We start from the raw sequence: 17,446 nt of genomic DNA on the forward strand, positions 1-17,446 counted from the left end.
CAGGAAGAGGGCAGCCCCATTAAGGTTCCCAACAGCAAGGGTTTAATTAAACTATTCCTCCTCTGCTGGAGCAGTTGGCGTCTGCTGGTCGCTGTTTCAGATTTTATGAAATTTGGACCGGCTCAGTCTCTGGTGGGGGGAGGGGGTTGTAAGGTCAGCTGTGCAGCCAGAAGCAGTAAGGAGCAATCAGCGGTGCAGCCACAGCTGCGCGAGCTGGCACCATGAAATGGCGTCCTGGTCCAATTAAGTGGCAACAGATTAAATTACGTCACAGGGATTACAGTGTGCAGAAGATGGCATTTTTAAATATGATTTATGACGTCTGTGCTTTGTGTGCTTCCTCAACTAGGCAGGAGGGGCATGGGGAATCTTAGGACCATATTATCAAGCAAGGGCGATACATTATCGCCACTTTTATCGGCAGGAAACTGCCGCTAAAGCGGCGATAATGGACTTGATAATATGCATTTGTGAATTCCCATAGAAGCCCAGGTTCTGGTGTTAACCTGGGATTCTATGGTTATTCACAAGGGCATATTATCAAGCCCATTATTGCCACTTTAGCGGCAGTTTCCTGCCGATAAAGCGGCGATAGTTTTAACGCCGTTCCTTGATAATATGCCCCAGAAGGACACTTGCAGGGAAGGGGAGTGTTTAGGGATTATACATCTTCGTACAATCTGGAGCTCATTTTCACAAAAAGAGGGCTGCAATCCGATGTTGGAGGGATTGACTTTTAGAGAGTGCACAACCTCCATCAATATAACCTAACTGTGACCATTAAATCACCAGAAACAACCACTCGGTTCTTATTGGTGCAAGGACTCAATCACTCTTCAAAACATCCTGTTTGAAAGAAGGGTACGGAGAACACAACAACCACTGGAAAGGCGGGTAGACTGCACCTGCATCTATGTACATTTTTGAGATGATAAAAATTGTCTCTGGTAGACTTCTGTGAGAATAAAATGTATATTACAAAGAGCTATCTACACAAAACTAGTGTCCTGGCAAAATTACTTACTGATAAATGTATCGGTTCACTGACACAACATCGATATAAAAATACTGATGTTAAAAATATCTAGTACAAAATATAGACAACAAAAATATGGACTCCTATACTTAAACAGGTAAGTACAAAAATATAGACTAAAAATATTGATGTAAAAAATATAGATGTATAAAATATCGATGTTTATATGACTATAAAATTTAATTATACATATAATAAATATAATAAAATAAAATAAATGTAATATACATTTTAATATAATAAATAAACATAATAAAAAATAAACACACACATAATATATATATATATATATTTACTTTAAAACTAAAAATAAACTATTATTTTTAATTTATGTTAAAAGTTTAAATATAAAAAATAAATATGTTAATGATTTAAAATATAGAAAACTGAAATCTATAAGAAATTAAAACATTAAACTATTTAAAAAAATGTAAACTTAAATTTCACAAAACAGTCAGTGCAACAGTAGGTAAAGGGTTGGATAGCAAAGGGGTAAAAATAACTATTCCCACTCCAGTGAGTGCAACAATAGGGTAAGTTGCATAGCAGAGATATTAAATTTACTATTCCAACAACAGTGAGTGCAATAGTAGGATAAATGTTGGATAGCCGAGGGGTAACATTTACTATTCCCATTCCACTGAGTGCAACAGTAGGGGAAGTGCTGGATAGCGAAGGGGTAAAAATTACTATTCCCACTCCAGTGAGTGCAACAGTAGGAAAACTGTTGGATAGCAGAAGGGTATGTGCAGGAAGGGTCCCCCTTCCTGCACATAAAGAATAATTTGCTGTTTTGCAACTTCTGTGTGTGCTGCTTAATGCAGCACGCGTAGAATTTTCAAAGTGGTATCGTTTTGAAACAGGAAGAATTCTGTCTGTCTCTCGTGTCACCATGCATTTAAGAATAAACAGGGCTGACAGAAGAAAAGTTACAAGAATGTAACAGACTCGCTGAGTCACCAAGAGTGACTCAGCGAGCTGGCCTGCCTCTGACACTTCTGGAAAGTCACAGCCAGGATTAGCTGAATGGAGCTTCTTTTACCCACAGCAGTCAAAATCAACCTGCACATAACCTTGAAAATACCCCAAAATTCGTGAGCCAGCTCTGATCCCTGTTCCTCTGGCAGAGCCTGCCAACTTGGAAATTAATTGTGTGCTGACTGCAGGAAGCATGAGTCATCCACAGAGCACTGTCAGGGATGCCATAACAAGCAGCTAACATAAAGAAACACTGTTCTAATCACATTCAAGATTGAGAGGACTGAAAGTAACAGTACCGTCTTACCTCACATGCAGGCGGCTTCCTGACCATTGCAGTAGACATGCCGCCTACATCACGAGTTAACAGTAACCCAAGTCCTGCAGAGATTACTGGACCAAGGGCCATATGTATCAACAAACTATTTTGCATTTCCTAAATAGCGAATTTTAAAGAATCGCTATTTAGGAAATGCAAAATGGTATGTATGAAAATAATTGCTATTTTTTTGCGATTCCTTAATATTCCTTATTTGCGAATTCGCATTTTGCAAATTCGCAATTAAGGAATAATTTCCAATGCATTCCCATGGGCCAGGAGGCCCATAGGAATGATTGCGAAATAATTCTCAAATTGCGAATTCGCAATTTGCTAATCGCAATTTGAGAATTATTTCAAGGGTGCAGGGGTGTCTCAAAGACACCCTGCTGCACCCCTGAAATATACATGTGTGTGCATATGGTGCACATACATGCCCTATGGGCATGTGTGTGCATCACATGCCACCTTAAAAAATGCCAAAATATGCATTTTTTGAAGAATTCGCAAGTTACCATCAACTAAAAGTTGGTGGTAATTTGCGAATTCTTAACCATTTTCGCTAGCCAAAAATGCTACATACATAGCATTTAAGGAATCGCAAAATTGCGATTCCCTAAATGATATGGCAAAATAAGGAATCGCACAACTTTGCAATTCCTTATTTTGGGAATGTTTCATACATTCCAAAACATGCAAAACGGCCGTTTGCGAGTCGCAAAGGCCGAAATTCTGCGAATTTCGGCCTTTGCGATTCAAAAACGGCTTGATACATATGGCCCTAAGAGGCTTCCTCCCAGGCTCGCCACAGTTTTTTCCCTCTATAAATGGAGTGTGGGAGATGGACTGTGCTGGGCCCTGAACAAGCCTTCGAGGAAGTGTGAGTGCAATGAGGCTGGCGTATTAATTGACCACTTCACTCATCAGTCTTCGGCGCTTTTGTATATTTAAGTCCATACATATACTGAAAACAGCAAAACCACGAGTACTAAAATGCAGAGTACAGGGGGCATGTGCCCTAAAAAAAAAATAGGTTTTGTGGGGGGAGGGGTTTCAAATTAGCATAGGCAGTGTGAAGTCACAGAGAGGGACATTGCAAGTCTATTATGCCTCTCTTTAATGGGAACAAACTGAAATTCACATGATATAAGTACGCACAAGAGCAGTGTATGCTCTCATGTACATATTTTGGCACAACAGTGTGGGAGATATTAAATGAAACATGGGGAAATGCACATTCACATAAACTTTTATTGGGAAGAGGAGTTTCCAGTGATAGAAAGCTAAACCATTGTAATGCATGATATAGAATTAACATAGTCCTCTATGAATCTAACATAGATATCTATGCGCTTTTTGTGACTGCAATGCTCAGATATTCTAGGCAGTAGTCTATTAATATTTTCCTTGTGCATGATAACATGCAGTATAATTAGCTACAGATGCAGACATGTGAGCCACTTTTCAGCTATTTAAGTCGCTAATAGGGTGCATTTGTATTTTGGTGCTCATGCATATTCTCTTTCCCAGTGCGACCCTGATAGTAGGCAGCTCACTAGCGATTCCTTTGATATTTACTGAATACTAGGAAGTTGGAGTATACCTGCTACTTGCTACCAAGTGGGTGTTTGGACACATAACGAAGTGCAAAAAAGAAATCCAATGTGTTTTCACTAGCATACGTATGCTGATTGTTGGTGTTTCATTATTTCCATTTGTTTCAGTTGGTGATTTTTAATATGTACATTTTCAAATTTGTTGTTTTCTGGACTCTCATGCTAGTGTCCAGCAGCAAGTTTTCGGGATGTGACATAATAGTAGATGGTGTAGCACCCAGGATAATGTGCTGCATGGCTAAATACTTATAAGGTCCCAAAGGCGAAATCTATTGGCTATGACAATGCTTGTCTATATAGTGCCACTTCTCCTTACCAAGTGCTATTTCAGTGCTGCTAAACTGCAGCACAACCAGAACACAATGGTGTACAGTAGTACTTAATGCAAGTATTTGTGTCATATATATGTGGATGCTGTAAATGTACATTACAACCATTGCAGACATTGCATGATATGTAGTTTAATTTGCACACCATTGGTGCCTGTCGTGCTCTATTTACTATTTCTGCCTTACAGGACAGGTCCATGAGCAAATTATATCAAGATAATCCACAGTACATGTTTCAGTGGAATAACACACACCATGCCTCTGTTGAGCATCTTTAACCAGCAAAAGAGACACAAGGAAAAATAGAGAGAGCATGACAAACATGATGTCCTTTCTTACAGTCATCAAAGGACACACATACACAAGTAACGTTGTTGATCTAAAGACCACCAGCATCGGTTTCAAGGTGCACAGTCTGCCAATGAAGATCAGCAGCATTAAGGCAGAGATAGCAAAGATCCAAATGTATTTGACAGTGAAGTCAACATCTATTGCTAATCAGCAGCACTGAGGTTTTGCAAATCCTGCTGCTACATTTCCTGGAGTGTAACTGCAACAAGAGAGCAACCAGCACCAATTGTTCTCCCTGTGTGGATGCAACATATATTTAATAACTGATAACCCTCAAGTGTTTTTCCTTTTCTGGTGTGTGAGGCCATCAAACCCAGCCAAGGACATGGAAGTACAGCTCAAAGGCTAGATCTAACCAGTGGGATGATCCTACCTAGATTTAGTAAAAGATTTTAGACTTGTGTTCAGTCAACCATTCTGTAGCTTCGGCATCTGTTCAGTTTACCATACTTGGAAAGCCTTTTCAAAACAACTAGTTTTGCATTTAATTACATTATTTTACTCGAGAGGCCTCCTGCAACTCATTTTGCAGAAATCCAAATAAGACTTCTGAGCTGGATTTGGGGCACCTCCATCTCCACTTCAATGTTATGTCTTAAGAAAAGGCTTAACGTCTCATGCACACATTTTAAGCAGAGTGGGTCTGATTCAAAAAGAAAGTAATATGGGTAAGCTGATATCTCAATTTTAGACCTAATATTTGTGTATGTGCAAAAGAAAACAACTTTACCTAAATATATCTGGAAAACTATGATTTTGGTGCTTTCAACTGAGTGTAAAGTGTGATTAGTACTGTTAATAGAAACATGTGACTTTTTCTCTGGCAAAATGTCTTCAACTCCCCCAGTAAACTTTGGGAGTAATAACTCCCTTCTTGCAACCTTGAAAACACGCCTAAGCTGCTATTTTTGGGTGTAACTGTACAAGTCTCTGGAGGGTGAAAAAGCTGCTCATGTAGGATGTTCGATTCCCATAAAGGTCCACCATTCGGAAATGTTTTATCATCCCAAATGATTTTTACAAGCAAAACCAGCACTTATGTATTTACAGTTGCTGTCCAATGTCTGGGAGATTTTTAGAATAGCGAGTTTCCTTACTGCAGCAGTCAGAATAAGGAGAAAAAAGTGAAAGTGATTTCTATGACCTAATTCACATTAATAAATTTTAACAAATCGGGGTTCTTAATTTCGAATTTTAAACTGTTCGTTTTTTATTATTCTATGTTTATAATTAATGTAATATTTTTGCTTCTAACAAATGGTATATCAATTAAAATTTTTGTGGATAGAATGCTTTTATGGTTTTAATTAACCGAATAAAGTACTTTTGACTGGCTGAGTGTAAAGTGTGATTAGTACTGTATGTTCTTACTTTTGTTAACAGAAACATGTGACTTTTTCTCTGGTAAACTTTGGGAGTACTAACTCCCTTGAAACCTTGAAAACACGCCTAAGCTGCTATTTTTGGGTGTAAATGTACAAGTCTCTAGAGGATGAAAAAGCTGCTTATGTAGGTTGTTCGATTCTCATAAAGGTCCACCATTTTGAGAGTTTCTGAAATGCTTTCCTGGCGATCCTTTGTTTGGTCATTTGCCTGCCCTCTCTATAATCTGATATTAACTATACAAAGGCAGAAAAGCGACCGACCAAACCAGCAGATTTTCTAGGACCACAAGTGCAACTTCACTCAAATTCTCCTTTTCAATATTTCTAACACTGGGATTCAGGATGTGAAATTTCTTATTGTATAATAAAGTGTTTGTGTACCCAAGTGAGACGTAGCTGGGTAAATGCATCTGAAATTTGCACACAGAAAATCAAAGCTATTACATGTTAAAGTTACATTTTTGTGATTTGTAATTGTAAGTCTCAGCATGACAATGCAATATAATGATGTTTCATGCAATATAATGTTATGTTATATTGATGTTTCATGCAATATCTAACAAAATAAAAATATATTCAAGTTTGAAACAATAATAATGATTTTGTTCACAGCACAAGCAGTATGATATGTATGGAACAAACTGACAGATGAATAGTCGCTGTGGAAACTTTTCACTTGATCGATAAGGATTTGTAAGGCAGGCATAGTGCAGTGAAAAAGGAATTAACAATTGTTTGGTTAGGGATAAGTTAAAAGTTGATGTACAGATCCACATGTTAGTCAAAGTGTAGTAGTAATTTGAGAAAACTCTCTGGTAGAAACATGTAAAGCTCAAGGCAGGCAGGAAATGGAATGGCTACAACATTCAATGAAGTTTGAAAATGCTGTTTAAGTTTGACGAGACAATGTACTTGCATAGAGTTTGTCATGCACAGCCCAAAACAGGCAAAGCTTAAAGCATTACCTTGAAGCAAGATCTCCCAAAAGGCTGGCATTCGAGAAGCAGAGTGAGCATTAGTCAAACTAGAAACTCCTATGTTGGATTCCTCATTTACTTGAAAGAAAGACAGTAAATTTGTTTAGAAAATATTATGTCCTGCAAAATGACCTGGGGTTTGGGAGAGAGCTGGTTGATTTCTTGTACAGCACACACTGGATGCTGTAGACAACCCAATAAAGCCATCCAGTATATAAATCCCCATGCTTCGGAATAAATATTTACATTCAGTCACCATAAAAGTATCAATGAAAAGGTAATAACATAGAAGAGAGAATAGCATTTTCATTAATAGCAAAAGGTAAAGTTTTCCAGATCTTGGTTTAACTTACAAGTATGGGAACAGTTCTTAAATAGGAAGTGAAAAAAAATCAAGTTTCCTTTACAATTAATCTATTACATTAATGACTACAACCTTTGGTTTTTAGAAAATGTATCATCCTACAGCAAGGGGTATTAGAGTATTTCATAAAAATGTGCATTAATATTGATTGAAGCCAATAAGTTGCTTAAGTACAGTTTCTGTTTTCTCTTTTGCCTCCGCAATTAATAGATGAAGGTACATCCCCTAATGTGCCACAGCTGTTCTATATTGGCCAAAGCCAGAGCAACCAATTGGCCTCCAAGAATGGAGAAACATCATCAAGGCAGATCAAGTGACCAAATCTACTGTGGAAGTGGGTTATACCAATCTCCAATATAGTTCTCTTGTGAGGACAAGTGTGCTTAATATAGATGATACCCAAACAGCATTTGCAAATATTGAACATGGATAACACAATAGAAACAATGAACCATTAATGACAAAGGCCAAAATAATGAAATACCTGTCAAATATGCAAATAGGGCTAAAGGAATAAGTTATACTTAATTAAGATGTTTTACAATGTCTTCTCTCTTTTCTATATTTCAACAGATTCACTATTTTGAGCCTAAATACATTGCTTCATTCCTCCCTTTTAGGAGGCTGTGTTACACATTTATTATGAAAGCAAAGAAGAGATGATCCATGCTTGGACACCGGCAGATGTCACCAGCCATCTGATATTTGCAACTGGGGATAATATTGTCTCAGCGAAATAATTAAGCATTCGTTTTAATACTCTGGGTGTACCACAGTGGACTCTAACTATGTCAAGATCTCTTGCATTGGTCTTTACAATATGAACTGCTGAACAAAAATAGTCTAGTAATATAACAAACAGTTTCTCGCTTCTACAGAATATACCCTGCCTGAAGACCTTTCTTAATAGCGTTCTACAGGTTAGAAATGCAAATACAAATGTATGAACTAGTATTCTTGCGAATTTCGATAAGAAATACTGTGTTTGTATAAGAGATGATATCATCTGAGTAGTCGAGCAACCGAATATTGAACAACCATACTCTGTATGTCCTTTTGTTGTATGCTATCAGTTGTGTAAGGCTCCACTGAAACTAAAAGATTAATATTGTCTTTTTATGTTGATGGATGATAAGCAAAAATGAAACGTTTTTTGTTGTAGATTATCAATTATGTTTCATAGAACGCACTTATTATAGGTACTACATTATATATGACTCTTTTATTTTAAGAGGAAAATAAAAGTTAAGCACAATTGATATTGACGTTTTGTTGAAAAGTTTAAATTATGTTTTCTAATTCTGCAAAAAACATTTTTAATCTTTTGGAGAATCTTAGGTATCCAACACATGTAGTTGTTATACTGCACTTTGCTTCACTGTAAAATTAAATTTACTATGAGTTATGCAGAAGCAATCAAATAAAGCAAAACTTTCCACAAACCATGGGACTTTTAAAGTTCATAATAGAATAACAATGATACATGCAATTGTGTAAATTAAAGTTCTTTTCCCGCTTCCTTAAGCATGTTGATCACTTTCAAATGTCCTTAGAGATAAGGCACCCTGCCGACAAAGAAATCAAGCTAGTATTTCAGTCTTGCATTGTTGGTCAATCACTAAGTGTCTGATACATTTTATTACATTTTGATTACCTACCTTTGCTATTTAATGAAAAACATTATTGGATTGTTTAACTGGGATATTGCTGACATTCTTGATGCAGTACATTTGAGTAGCCATAAAACTATAATGTACCAAAAGCACAGCAGGCAATTGCACAACCTCTGGGTGATCCCTGGCCACCATCCAATGGCAGACTGAGTGTGATCCTCAAAAGAAAATGATATTGGTGCATGAGCCAGACTTGCAAGGTCTCTGAAAGTACATCCTAAAGTCTGGACTCAGAAGGCAGGCATGAATGCTCCCAGATTCACCCAGAGAGTGCCACCTTCAAGGGTAATGGACCCTCCTACCACGAAACACAAAATAACTGTGAAATACAAATGTGTAGTTCTCTCATGCAAAAAATTAACAAAGGTTCTATTGACAAGACAAAGTTTTCCATATTGCAGAGCAATTCCCTGCGCTGTGCTCCCTGCTGGATCCTCATTTTTGTGTTTATGTTTCTCTGTAACTGCTATTCAACTATACAAAAATGTAATATTCATTCACCTAATCTTTACATTCATATGATACACTTCTTTATGAAGATAGAAACTGCTTCCTATATCCACCAAAAATGGACTTTACAAGAGGTGCTTTTACTCACACATGTCAACATTCTATGAAAAAGTGGAATGACATCTCAGTTTTCAAAAATAGTAACTAGAGTAATCATGCCATTGCAGTCAAAGGCATCATACAACAAATCAACCCAAAAATAAGTACCTGAGGGGCCTAATCACAAAGGCAAATGTACACATATAAATGTACTTCCGTGTCCTGTCTTGCTGGATGCCACTGATGAAGGGTTAAAATCACGCTCTACCATCTGATCACCAGAAAAAGCATCTTTCAGCTGTCTTGGTAGCAAAATATCACATATGGCCCTGCCAGAGAGAACCTGAAATATGCTTTAAAACCCTCAATTTTTGCTACACATGATCAACATATTAAATCCCCATAACTCCCTGAATCCTGGGGTTATAGGCCCAAGGCTGAGGCCAAGAACACATGCCTTGGTCTAACAAAATGCACTAGGCCACAATAATGTTAAAAATGCATTCCTCTGCTGCACTAAAAAAATAACATGGTAAATTGGCTTAATGTGAAGTAGTAATTTTCCACAACGGCCAACGCCCACACACGTACACCAGGCTCAGCTGACGCAGAGGCAGATTGACACATCTCAGGGACTTTCCACTGAAATCTTGTTTTGAAATAAGCCACAAGCCTCTTACAAAACTAACGCCTAAAAACTAAGTTTCCGGTCACCATACATGTTTAGAAAAATGTACTGAACAAAATGTTCTAGCCCATAGTGTACAGAACAAAATGTTCTAGCCCATAATGTACAGAACAAAATGTTCTCGCAGGGCCAACCAACTGTTGGGACACCTAACTGCCACCACTGTCCTAGGACAAATGTGGTGAAAGCCACCTGCGTCACAAAATACGTCAGGACAGTGTTAGTTCCCTATTTTGAGGTATAAGGGATCTGCCATCACATTTTGAAGGCAGAACTTTCCAAGCTGACTTTTTGGGCTGTTCTCCAGTCGACTGAACTTTCTGATTTAGGACCCTGCAAAACCTGCTCTTCCAGGTGATGCCTTCCTGAATTAGATAGTAGCTTAAGCTCTCTTAATTATCTCAAATTGCTAACTGCTTTTTTTCATCCATACCCAATTCCTTGCAATAGTCATAGGTATCTTTTCAGCATTAGATAAATATTAGATCTGCTAGGGTTCTTTCCCCTAGGCAGGTGCTTCTAGGCACTAGTCCTGATAGGAATGTACTTTGAATAATTAAGCTGGGACTGTAGTATGCCTTTTAGGAATCTAAACCACTGTTATTTTATTTTTGCTAAAATGTTTAAACCTGCAATGATAGTTCTCGGCGGAGTCATTGTATAAAGGCAACGTACTTCCTCGAACAGTTAGAAGCTTTCGTAAATGTTTCCTGCTTACATAGAAAGTCGTCTTTTAATAGATAGCCACGCCTGTTTGCATCGCAATAACTTTATGAAATCATTGATTCCGAGCATACTTCTAGTTGCACCTTTCCTGGCAGAGTGAAGCCAGAGTTTTTAAGAGTAACTTCTAGCATTATGGCTTATTGATATACATTTTTGTGATAAATAAAACTTGCCACTCCAACGTGACCAGCTGTCTTTCTCACGTTATTGCTATTCCTTCTACCAGAGCTTGACTGATACGGTTATCCAGACCACAGTGAGTGTGGCCACACCCTAAAAAGAGGCTCGGGAAGGCCTCATTCTACCCTCTACCCTCCATCACCACCATGCACCAAGTCAAAGGGTGCGTTGTCTTGCTTGGACTCAGCAACAGTCTGTGAAACATCCTTTATAACGAAACTTTCACAACGCGGTACCATTACCACGCAGGTTTTACAACGCAAGTCATTACAATGACTTGCAAAGGAGGGTGCTGTAGAATAGGGAATAGTTTAATTTACTCTCCAACACCTTCCCTACTATCCACGGGGACTGGAGATGGAATAGTAAATTAAACTATTCACTATCCAGCGCCCCCCCAACGCAAGTCGTTGTAACAACTTGCGTTGTAAAACCTGCGTGGTAACGGTACACATTGTGAAAGCATGTGTTGTACCATCATACATCCCAACAGTCTATAACTTCTTTCAAAACCACTCATGGAATACAAGGATGACAACGTCTCTAGGAACGTTAATAGTGCTTTAATGATGTGCAATCAAATGTGTTTTGGCTGTGGTGCAAACTTGTTCACTGTGTTATTTGACACCAGTATTTACATTGTTTACTTCATGACGTGATAGAAAACATTGAAAACAGACTGTGCTTTGGTTGGAGTGAGTACCTGATCTACATTGAATAAAATTTATATTCAATTTATGTTATTTACATCAAATTACTTATTGCAAATACATTTAAAATTTGCAAGCATGGTACATCACAGCAATTAATGTAGAGCTAAACATTGGTAGAAATTCAGAAGTGTTTAGCGACCGGCTGCATTGTGGTTACTACTGCTATGTTGTTACTCATTGCCTGCTAGCCTCATTGTGCAGTACCCTGCTAAATTTGGGTTTTGCATATCACTGTTACATTGCAACAGCGAAATCAAAGTGAATACTGCACACTAAGGATAGAAGACAATGAATAACAACATGGCGGTAGAGGCTGCAATGCAGCTAATCGCTAAACACTTCTCAATTTCTACCAGTGTTTGGCTCTACATTAATTACGGTCAGGTAATCACCCCAAACAAAGCACAATCTGTTTTCACTGTTTTCTATCACATTATGCAGAAAAATTTTTTAATACTGTGAAAAATGGTGTCTCGCCATCGGTAAACAAGTCTGCAAAGCAGCCGAAATGCATCCTTGTATTCCATGAGGGGTTTTGTGATGTAAATGTACTTACGTACAAATCTGCTATGGCATTTAGGTGCACTTTTTTGCTATTTACCATTGCAGAATGTAGATTTACACCTACGTCTAGACTTCCATGACTCCAGCCCCTGTTGGAGCATCCTACAAGCGTAAACAACTATTAACTTTTTCATATGTAGATGCAGATCACCACCAGTGTGGTGGGGATCACCCTATGGGAAGGTATAGGCAAAATGTTTTAAGTTTATTATTCTTCAAAAAGAAATATTAAAATGGTCTAATATAAAATACAAATCTAGATCAATTAAAAATAATTACTAGAAACCTAGAACTTATAAAATAGCATTAAACAGCAAATTGACTCATTCAAATAAATGTATATTATAGAATTCATTTATAAAAATATATTTATTTATTTTATAAATCAAGTCTTAAATATTGTTTTTTTAATTCTCATCCACAATAACATTGTTATTTTTATTCAATCTGTATATAACGGTTATGTGTGAAATTCCTTTACAATTATGTTTATTTTGTTCAACAAAAGTGAACAATAACTAAATTTTATTTTAAAATTAAGTTTGCTACATTTTTTAAAATGATGAAATAAGTAATAATTCTATTTATTTTGAACATTAAACAAATGTAGATAATGTGATATATTTTACATTAGTTCATAGGGTTATTATTGTAAGTCCCTCTCTCCTTTATTTTTTATTAGATTGTGCTGTAGTACCTGTGAGAGACCTTGTGTGGCACTTGACTCACTCCACGGCTGGCCTGAGGTATATTTACTGCTGCTGTGCCACCGTTTTGCCTGTATTAAGTTAACAGTGTAGTTTGTGAAAAGCGGTTGGCTTCCTGTTTTGTGGGTGGGTGTCTGTAGTAGTTCTCCCCTCCCTAAACCCCTCATTACTTTTACCTAAACCCCTTACAATATGTAGTCGATATTATTCATTTCCCCAACACCTTTGAATCCTTCCACATTTACTAGTAAGTAGAAAACTGACATGTGCAGCTATCTCTTCATAGAAATGACAGGAGCGGTGGAAATCTTCTACGGTAGTATTGAGAATTGCTATCGGCATTAAGTAAATAGTACTACCATAGAAGTATTTTATGTACTTCAAAGTGCAGTTTGTGAATTGAGCAACTTGTCTATGATGCAGATCACATCATACCAAAAGACATAACAGAGGGATCTATTGAAAATGAAACACACCTGAGTAAATAACAGAACACACAAGTGTGTAGGGTGAAGTGAACACCAAAATCAACATTTTATTCCCCATTATCAGGGGGAACCTTGTAATAGGTGTTATCTATTGCACCAGAAAAATTCCAAACCCTGAGGAGTAGTATTTTATTGGGTGCAATACACATCCTACTCTCCTCCAAGCCAATTGTAATGAAGCACACAGTCCCTCACTGTCATGCTTTTACAGCCTTGATGAAGGAAGATTAGCTTGTTGGGGTTCTGATTGGCGAGGTATGCACCGTGTTCAAGCAGGAACCACAATCTTAGTCAGGGTAAGTCAGATACACACCTCAAATTAAGCTGTGCTCACCCTCTTGTAGCTTGGCAAAGAGCAGTCAGGCTTAACTTAAGAGGCAATGTGTAAAGTATTTGTGCAACACTTAAAACAGTAAAACTGTGAAAACACCACACAATAACACACCACACTTGGTTAGAACGATAGTGCTTAATTTAATGAACAAAACACGACCAAAACTTAAGTACAACTGGAGTCATGCTTTCACGCAGCGATGCGTCATTTCTCATAAATGAGGCCCAGGGTGTTTATCATGAATAGAACCAGTGGAGAAGAGCGATCTCACTTGCCTCTCCCCTTGCTCCTGCCACCCTCTCCTCTGACACCGGGACATGATTGATTGATAGTGATCATGTCACACATCAATCTCGATGCCAGCCACCTTTGCGGGACATCTCAGTTTCAACAAGTTTGAAGTTTTTTTAGTCCGACACCTCCATGCACATTTTCAGCTCTCTTTTTCTTGTCTGTAGTTGCACAGAGATGCACCAGGGTGCCCATGCAATAGTCAGAAAACAAGTGATAGTGAGGAGCTGACCAAAGGATGTGTTGTGAGACTGAGAAACCAGAGAGAGCAGCCTAGTGGGGTGCCAGCGAATGGCCCTGCAGCAATCAGGCAAGGAAAGGCTGGTCTCTCTCAGCCCAACCTGTAGCAATGCCTGCAGCTTACTGTGTGATACACCAGACTGCCCAAGAAACCCACTAAAGGGTGACATGAGTCACATGACTCAGCATGACTCAGCCTGGCACTGCAATGAGGACGAAAACTAGAGGCAATGGTGAAAGTCCAGTAGAGCACTAAGTGCAACAATGGCTGTCAGCGTGTGGGAGCACGGTCAAAAACATAGCCATAAAGGACAAAGTAATCTGGTCTTTCATCTTAAGCTACACCTTAAATGAATGATGTATCATACAAGTTAAAGAAATTGATGGACAAATGCAATCTTTTTCCTTTTACATTTACCCGATGAAAACTCACTTCTTTAATGCAATCACAGGAGAAAGGGAGAGAGAGAGAGAGAGAGAGAGAGAGAGAGAGAGAGAGAGTATGTGTTTGTGTCTCCTGTATAGTGCTCCAATGACCAAGCCAGCAACTGGAAGCACTGTGAATACGCAAATCATTATTTTAAAATTGTTATATCTATCAAGAAGGGTAAACATTTGTCACCATGAAGCCTCATGTGACCCCAAAGACAAGCTCAGCTGATACATGTGTGGCAGCAAGGCTTGCACTATTTCTCAGGCAAGTACACCAGACAGCTACTCATGTTCTGGCATTCTGGAAGGGGTAGTAAGTTAGTAACCTTCCATTGTAGGTGTTTTTCAGTAAGATATTTTTAGAGCTTCTCACTGCTCAAAATGAATCTTTTCTGATATTTATCTCTTCCAATGCACTTCCTTGCTTGGTTTTACTCAAGAGGAAGTGTCACTCCACGAGTCACTCATTTGGTCACTGAATTTTACTCATTAAGTGCACTGAAAGCATGGAAATGTCACACATAAGCATTCTGAAACCTTGGCAGCTATGATGAGAAGGGGACTCAAAAGCTTAGCAGAAGCCAATAGGGAGCAACAATAACAATTGCAGAATAGTTTACTGGCATCTGTGCAGCAGCTGGTCTGTCTCATGAGGACTTGTGACCTTGTTGAACCATGGCTTTTAATTAAAATGCCAGGACTGCTTCAAAACAGATGCCATGTAAATAAACAACAGTGTCAACATACGAAGACACTGGTAATGACAGAACAAAATAGGAAATATTTTAGAAGAATATACAAATTATATCATAATAATGTCTTAGCACAAAATAGTGATGTGTGGAGTGTTTGAATTAACTTCAACTGCTGGTAAATATTCTAAGATGCTTTCTATTCCATTGTTCTTCATGGCATCCGAGCCATAACAGTTTGAGAACAACCATATGCAAATCAGTCGTGGCTCTGCCTGAAAAAGGTCGCCACAGCTTGAAATCCAAGCCATGGATGCTCATATATTGGCTCATGCAGGTCAAATTTGTGTGGTGATAAGGATTCAGAGCCTGATTTCGAGTTTGGCAGATGCCGGCTATCCCACCTGCCCAATTATGCATGCATTTGGAGATAATGCACACATAAGTTGGTGGGCCGGAGATCCGTGACATTTGTGATGGAGCAACTCGTCCGCCAAACTCTAAATTAGACCCTTAGGGGGTCATTAGGATGACGGGCGGACTTTGTCTGCCCACCATCCTATCGGATATCGGATAACGGGACCGCCCGCCATAAGGGCGGGGGTCCTGTGGGGGGAATTAGGATGCACCCGCCACAGTGGCGGGCGCATCCTGTATTTTTAACATTTCGGCGGGCGGTGCTGAATACATCGCCCGCTGCAATGTCAATATTACATGTTGTGCATTTCAAAGCACAACGTGGCAGGCACTGTGCGGTGCCTGCCACTTTGTCCTTTGAAATGCAGGGGGGTACCATAGGTACCCCCATGTGCACCCCCCACCACCCGGAGTCCTTGGGGGCCCGCAACGGGCCGCCAAAGTAGACTCTGCATGCCTTTCCATGGCGGCATTGCCACCACGGAAAGGCATTGGAAAATGCCCATGGTAATATGGCTGGTGGTGTCTGATAGACACCGCCACCATATTAACCCTTTTCCGCCCCAGTTGCAAATTATAGAGCTTGAGATGACCTTAAAGTGGAACAGGAGCGAAAAGACAGCTTCATTTGTTGATTCTTGCTTAGCTGTGGGGCTGTCTCATTGAGAGTGCATGGCCTGAATGGACCAGGTCTTTCATTTAAAATGAGAGTATGCCAGTAGTCCTGTACTGACTTAAATTTGTTATGCAACAATAAAATAAATGAAGACTCTGTAAGAGGGGCCATAGCACACAGGTACTCACCAATGATCATGGGACACATAGACAAGCTAATAAAAGATTTTCACACTCTAGCGGGAACTAGGCCCATGTGAAATTTTAATTATGCTGGCATAATTCATGTTGCTTTGAAACTCTTTAAATTATGCCATTATACTAGTCTCATACATCTGCCCTAGTTCATGGTAAAATTATGTAGCATAGGATCAGTTCGAACAACCAGAAGACAAATGGCTGTTGTTCATGGCAATTGTGTTGTCCTTGCCATTTTTTAACATGAAGTGCAACCTTGTATCAATCAAAAATTGATGCATTGACATTTCACATTAAAATATAGCACTAAATGGTAGATTTGCATCTCACGAAATGATACGCAATTTCACATATTTTTTCAAAATTCTGCGTCATTACACATTTAGCAAATTACATAAATCTCATACACCCTTGTTAGAAATGGGATTCTTAGTTGACTGAGTTATTGCACCGAGGCCAGGCAGGAACCACCACTCCAGTCTGATTAAGCTTAGTACACACTAAAAGATAACCTGCGTTCACCCTATGGTAGCTTGGCGCATAGCAGTCAGACTTATCTAGAGAGGCAATGTGTAAAGTATTTG

The 17,446-nt window shown here is 38.8% G+C and overlaps 1 protein-coding gene across 5 annotated transcripts in view; it reads right to left on the minus strand.

Annotated features, from left to right (window-relative positions):
* The window catches only part of ARRB1 (arrestin beta 1), an 841,034-nt gene that overhangs the window by 18,604 nt on the left and 804,984 nt on the right, over window positions 1–17,446 (minus strand). For 3 of the 5 annotated variants that reach the window (XM_078658593.1, XM_078658594.1, XM_078658591.1), the window contains one exon: window positions 6,980–7,003. The exons of the other annotated variants lie outside the window; for them this stretch is intronic. In XM_078658593.1, the coding sequence (XP_078514719.1) occupies window positions 6,980–7,003 (24 nt within the window). The remainder of the gene's footprint in view (window positions 1–6,979; window positions 7,004–17,446) is intronic. 5 annotated transcript variants of the gene reach the window in all.

This window comes from Lissotriton helveticus, chromosome 8 (assembly GCF_964261635.1).
Source record: "Lissotriton helveticus chromosome 8, aLisHel1.1, whole genome shotgun sequence".
NCBI classification, from domain to species: domain Eukaryota; kingdom Metazoa; phylum Chordata; class Amphibia; order Caudata; family Salamandridae; genus Lissotriton; species Lissotriton helveticus.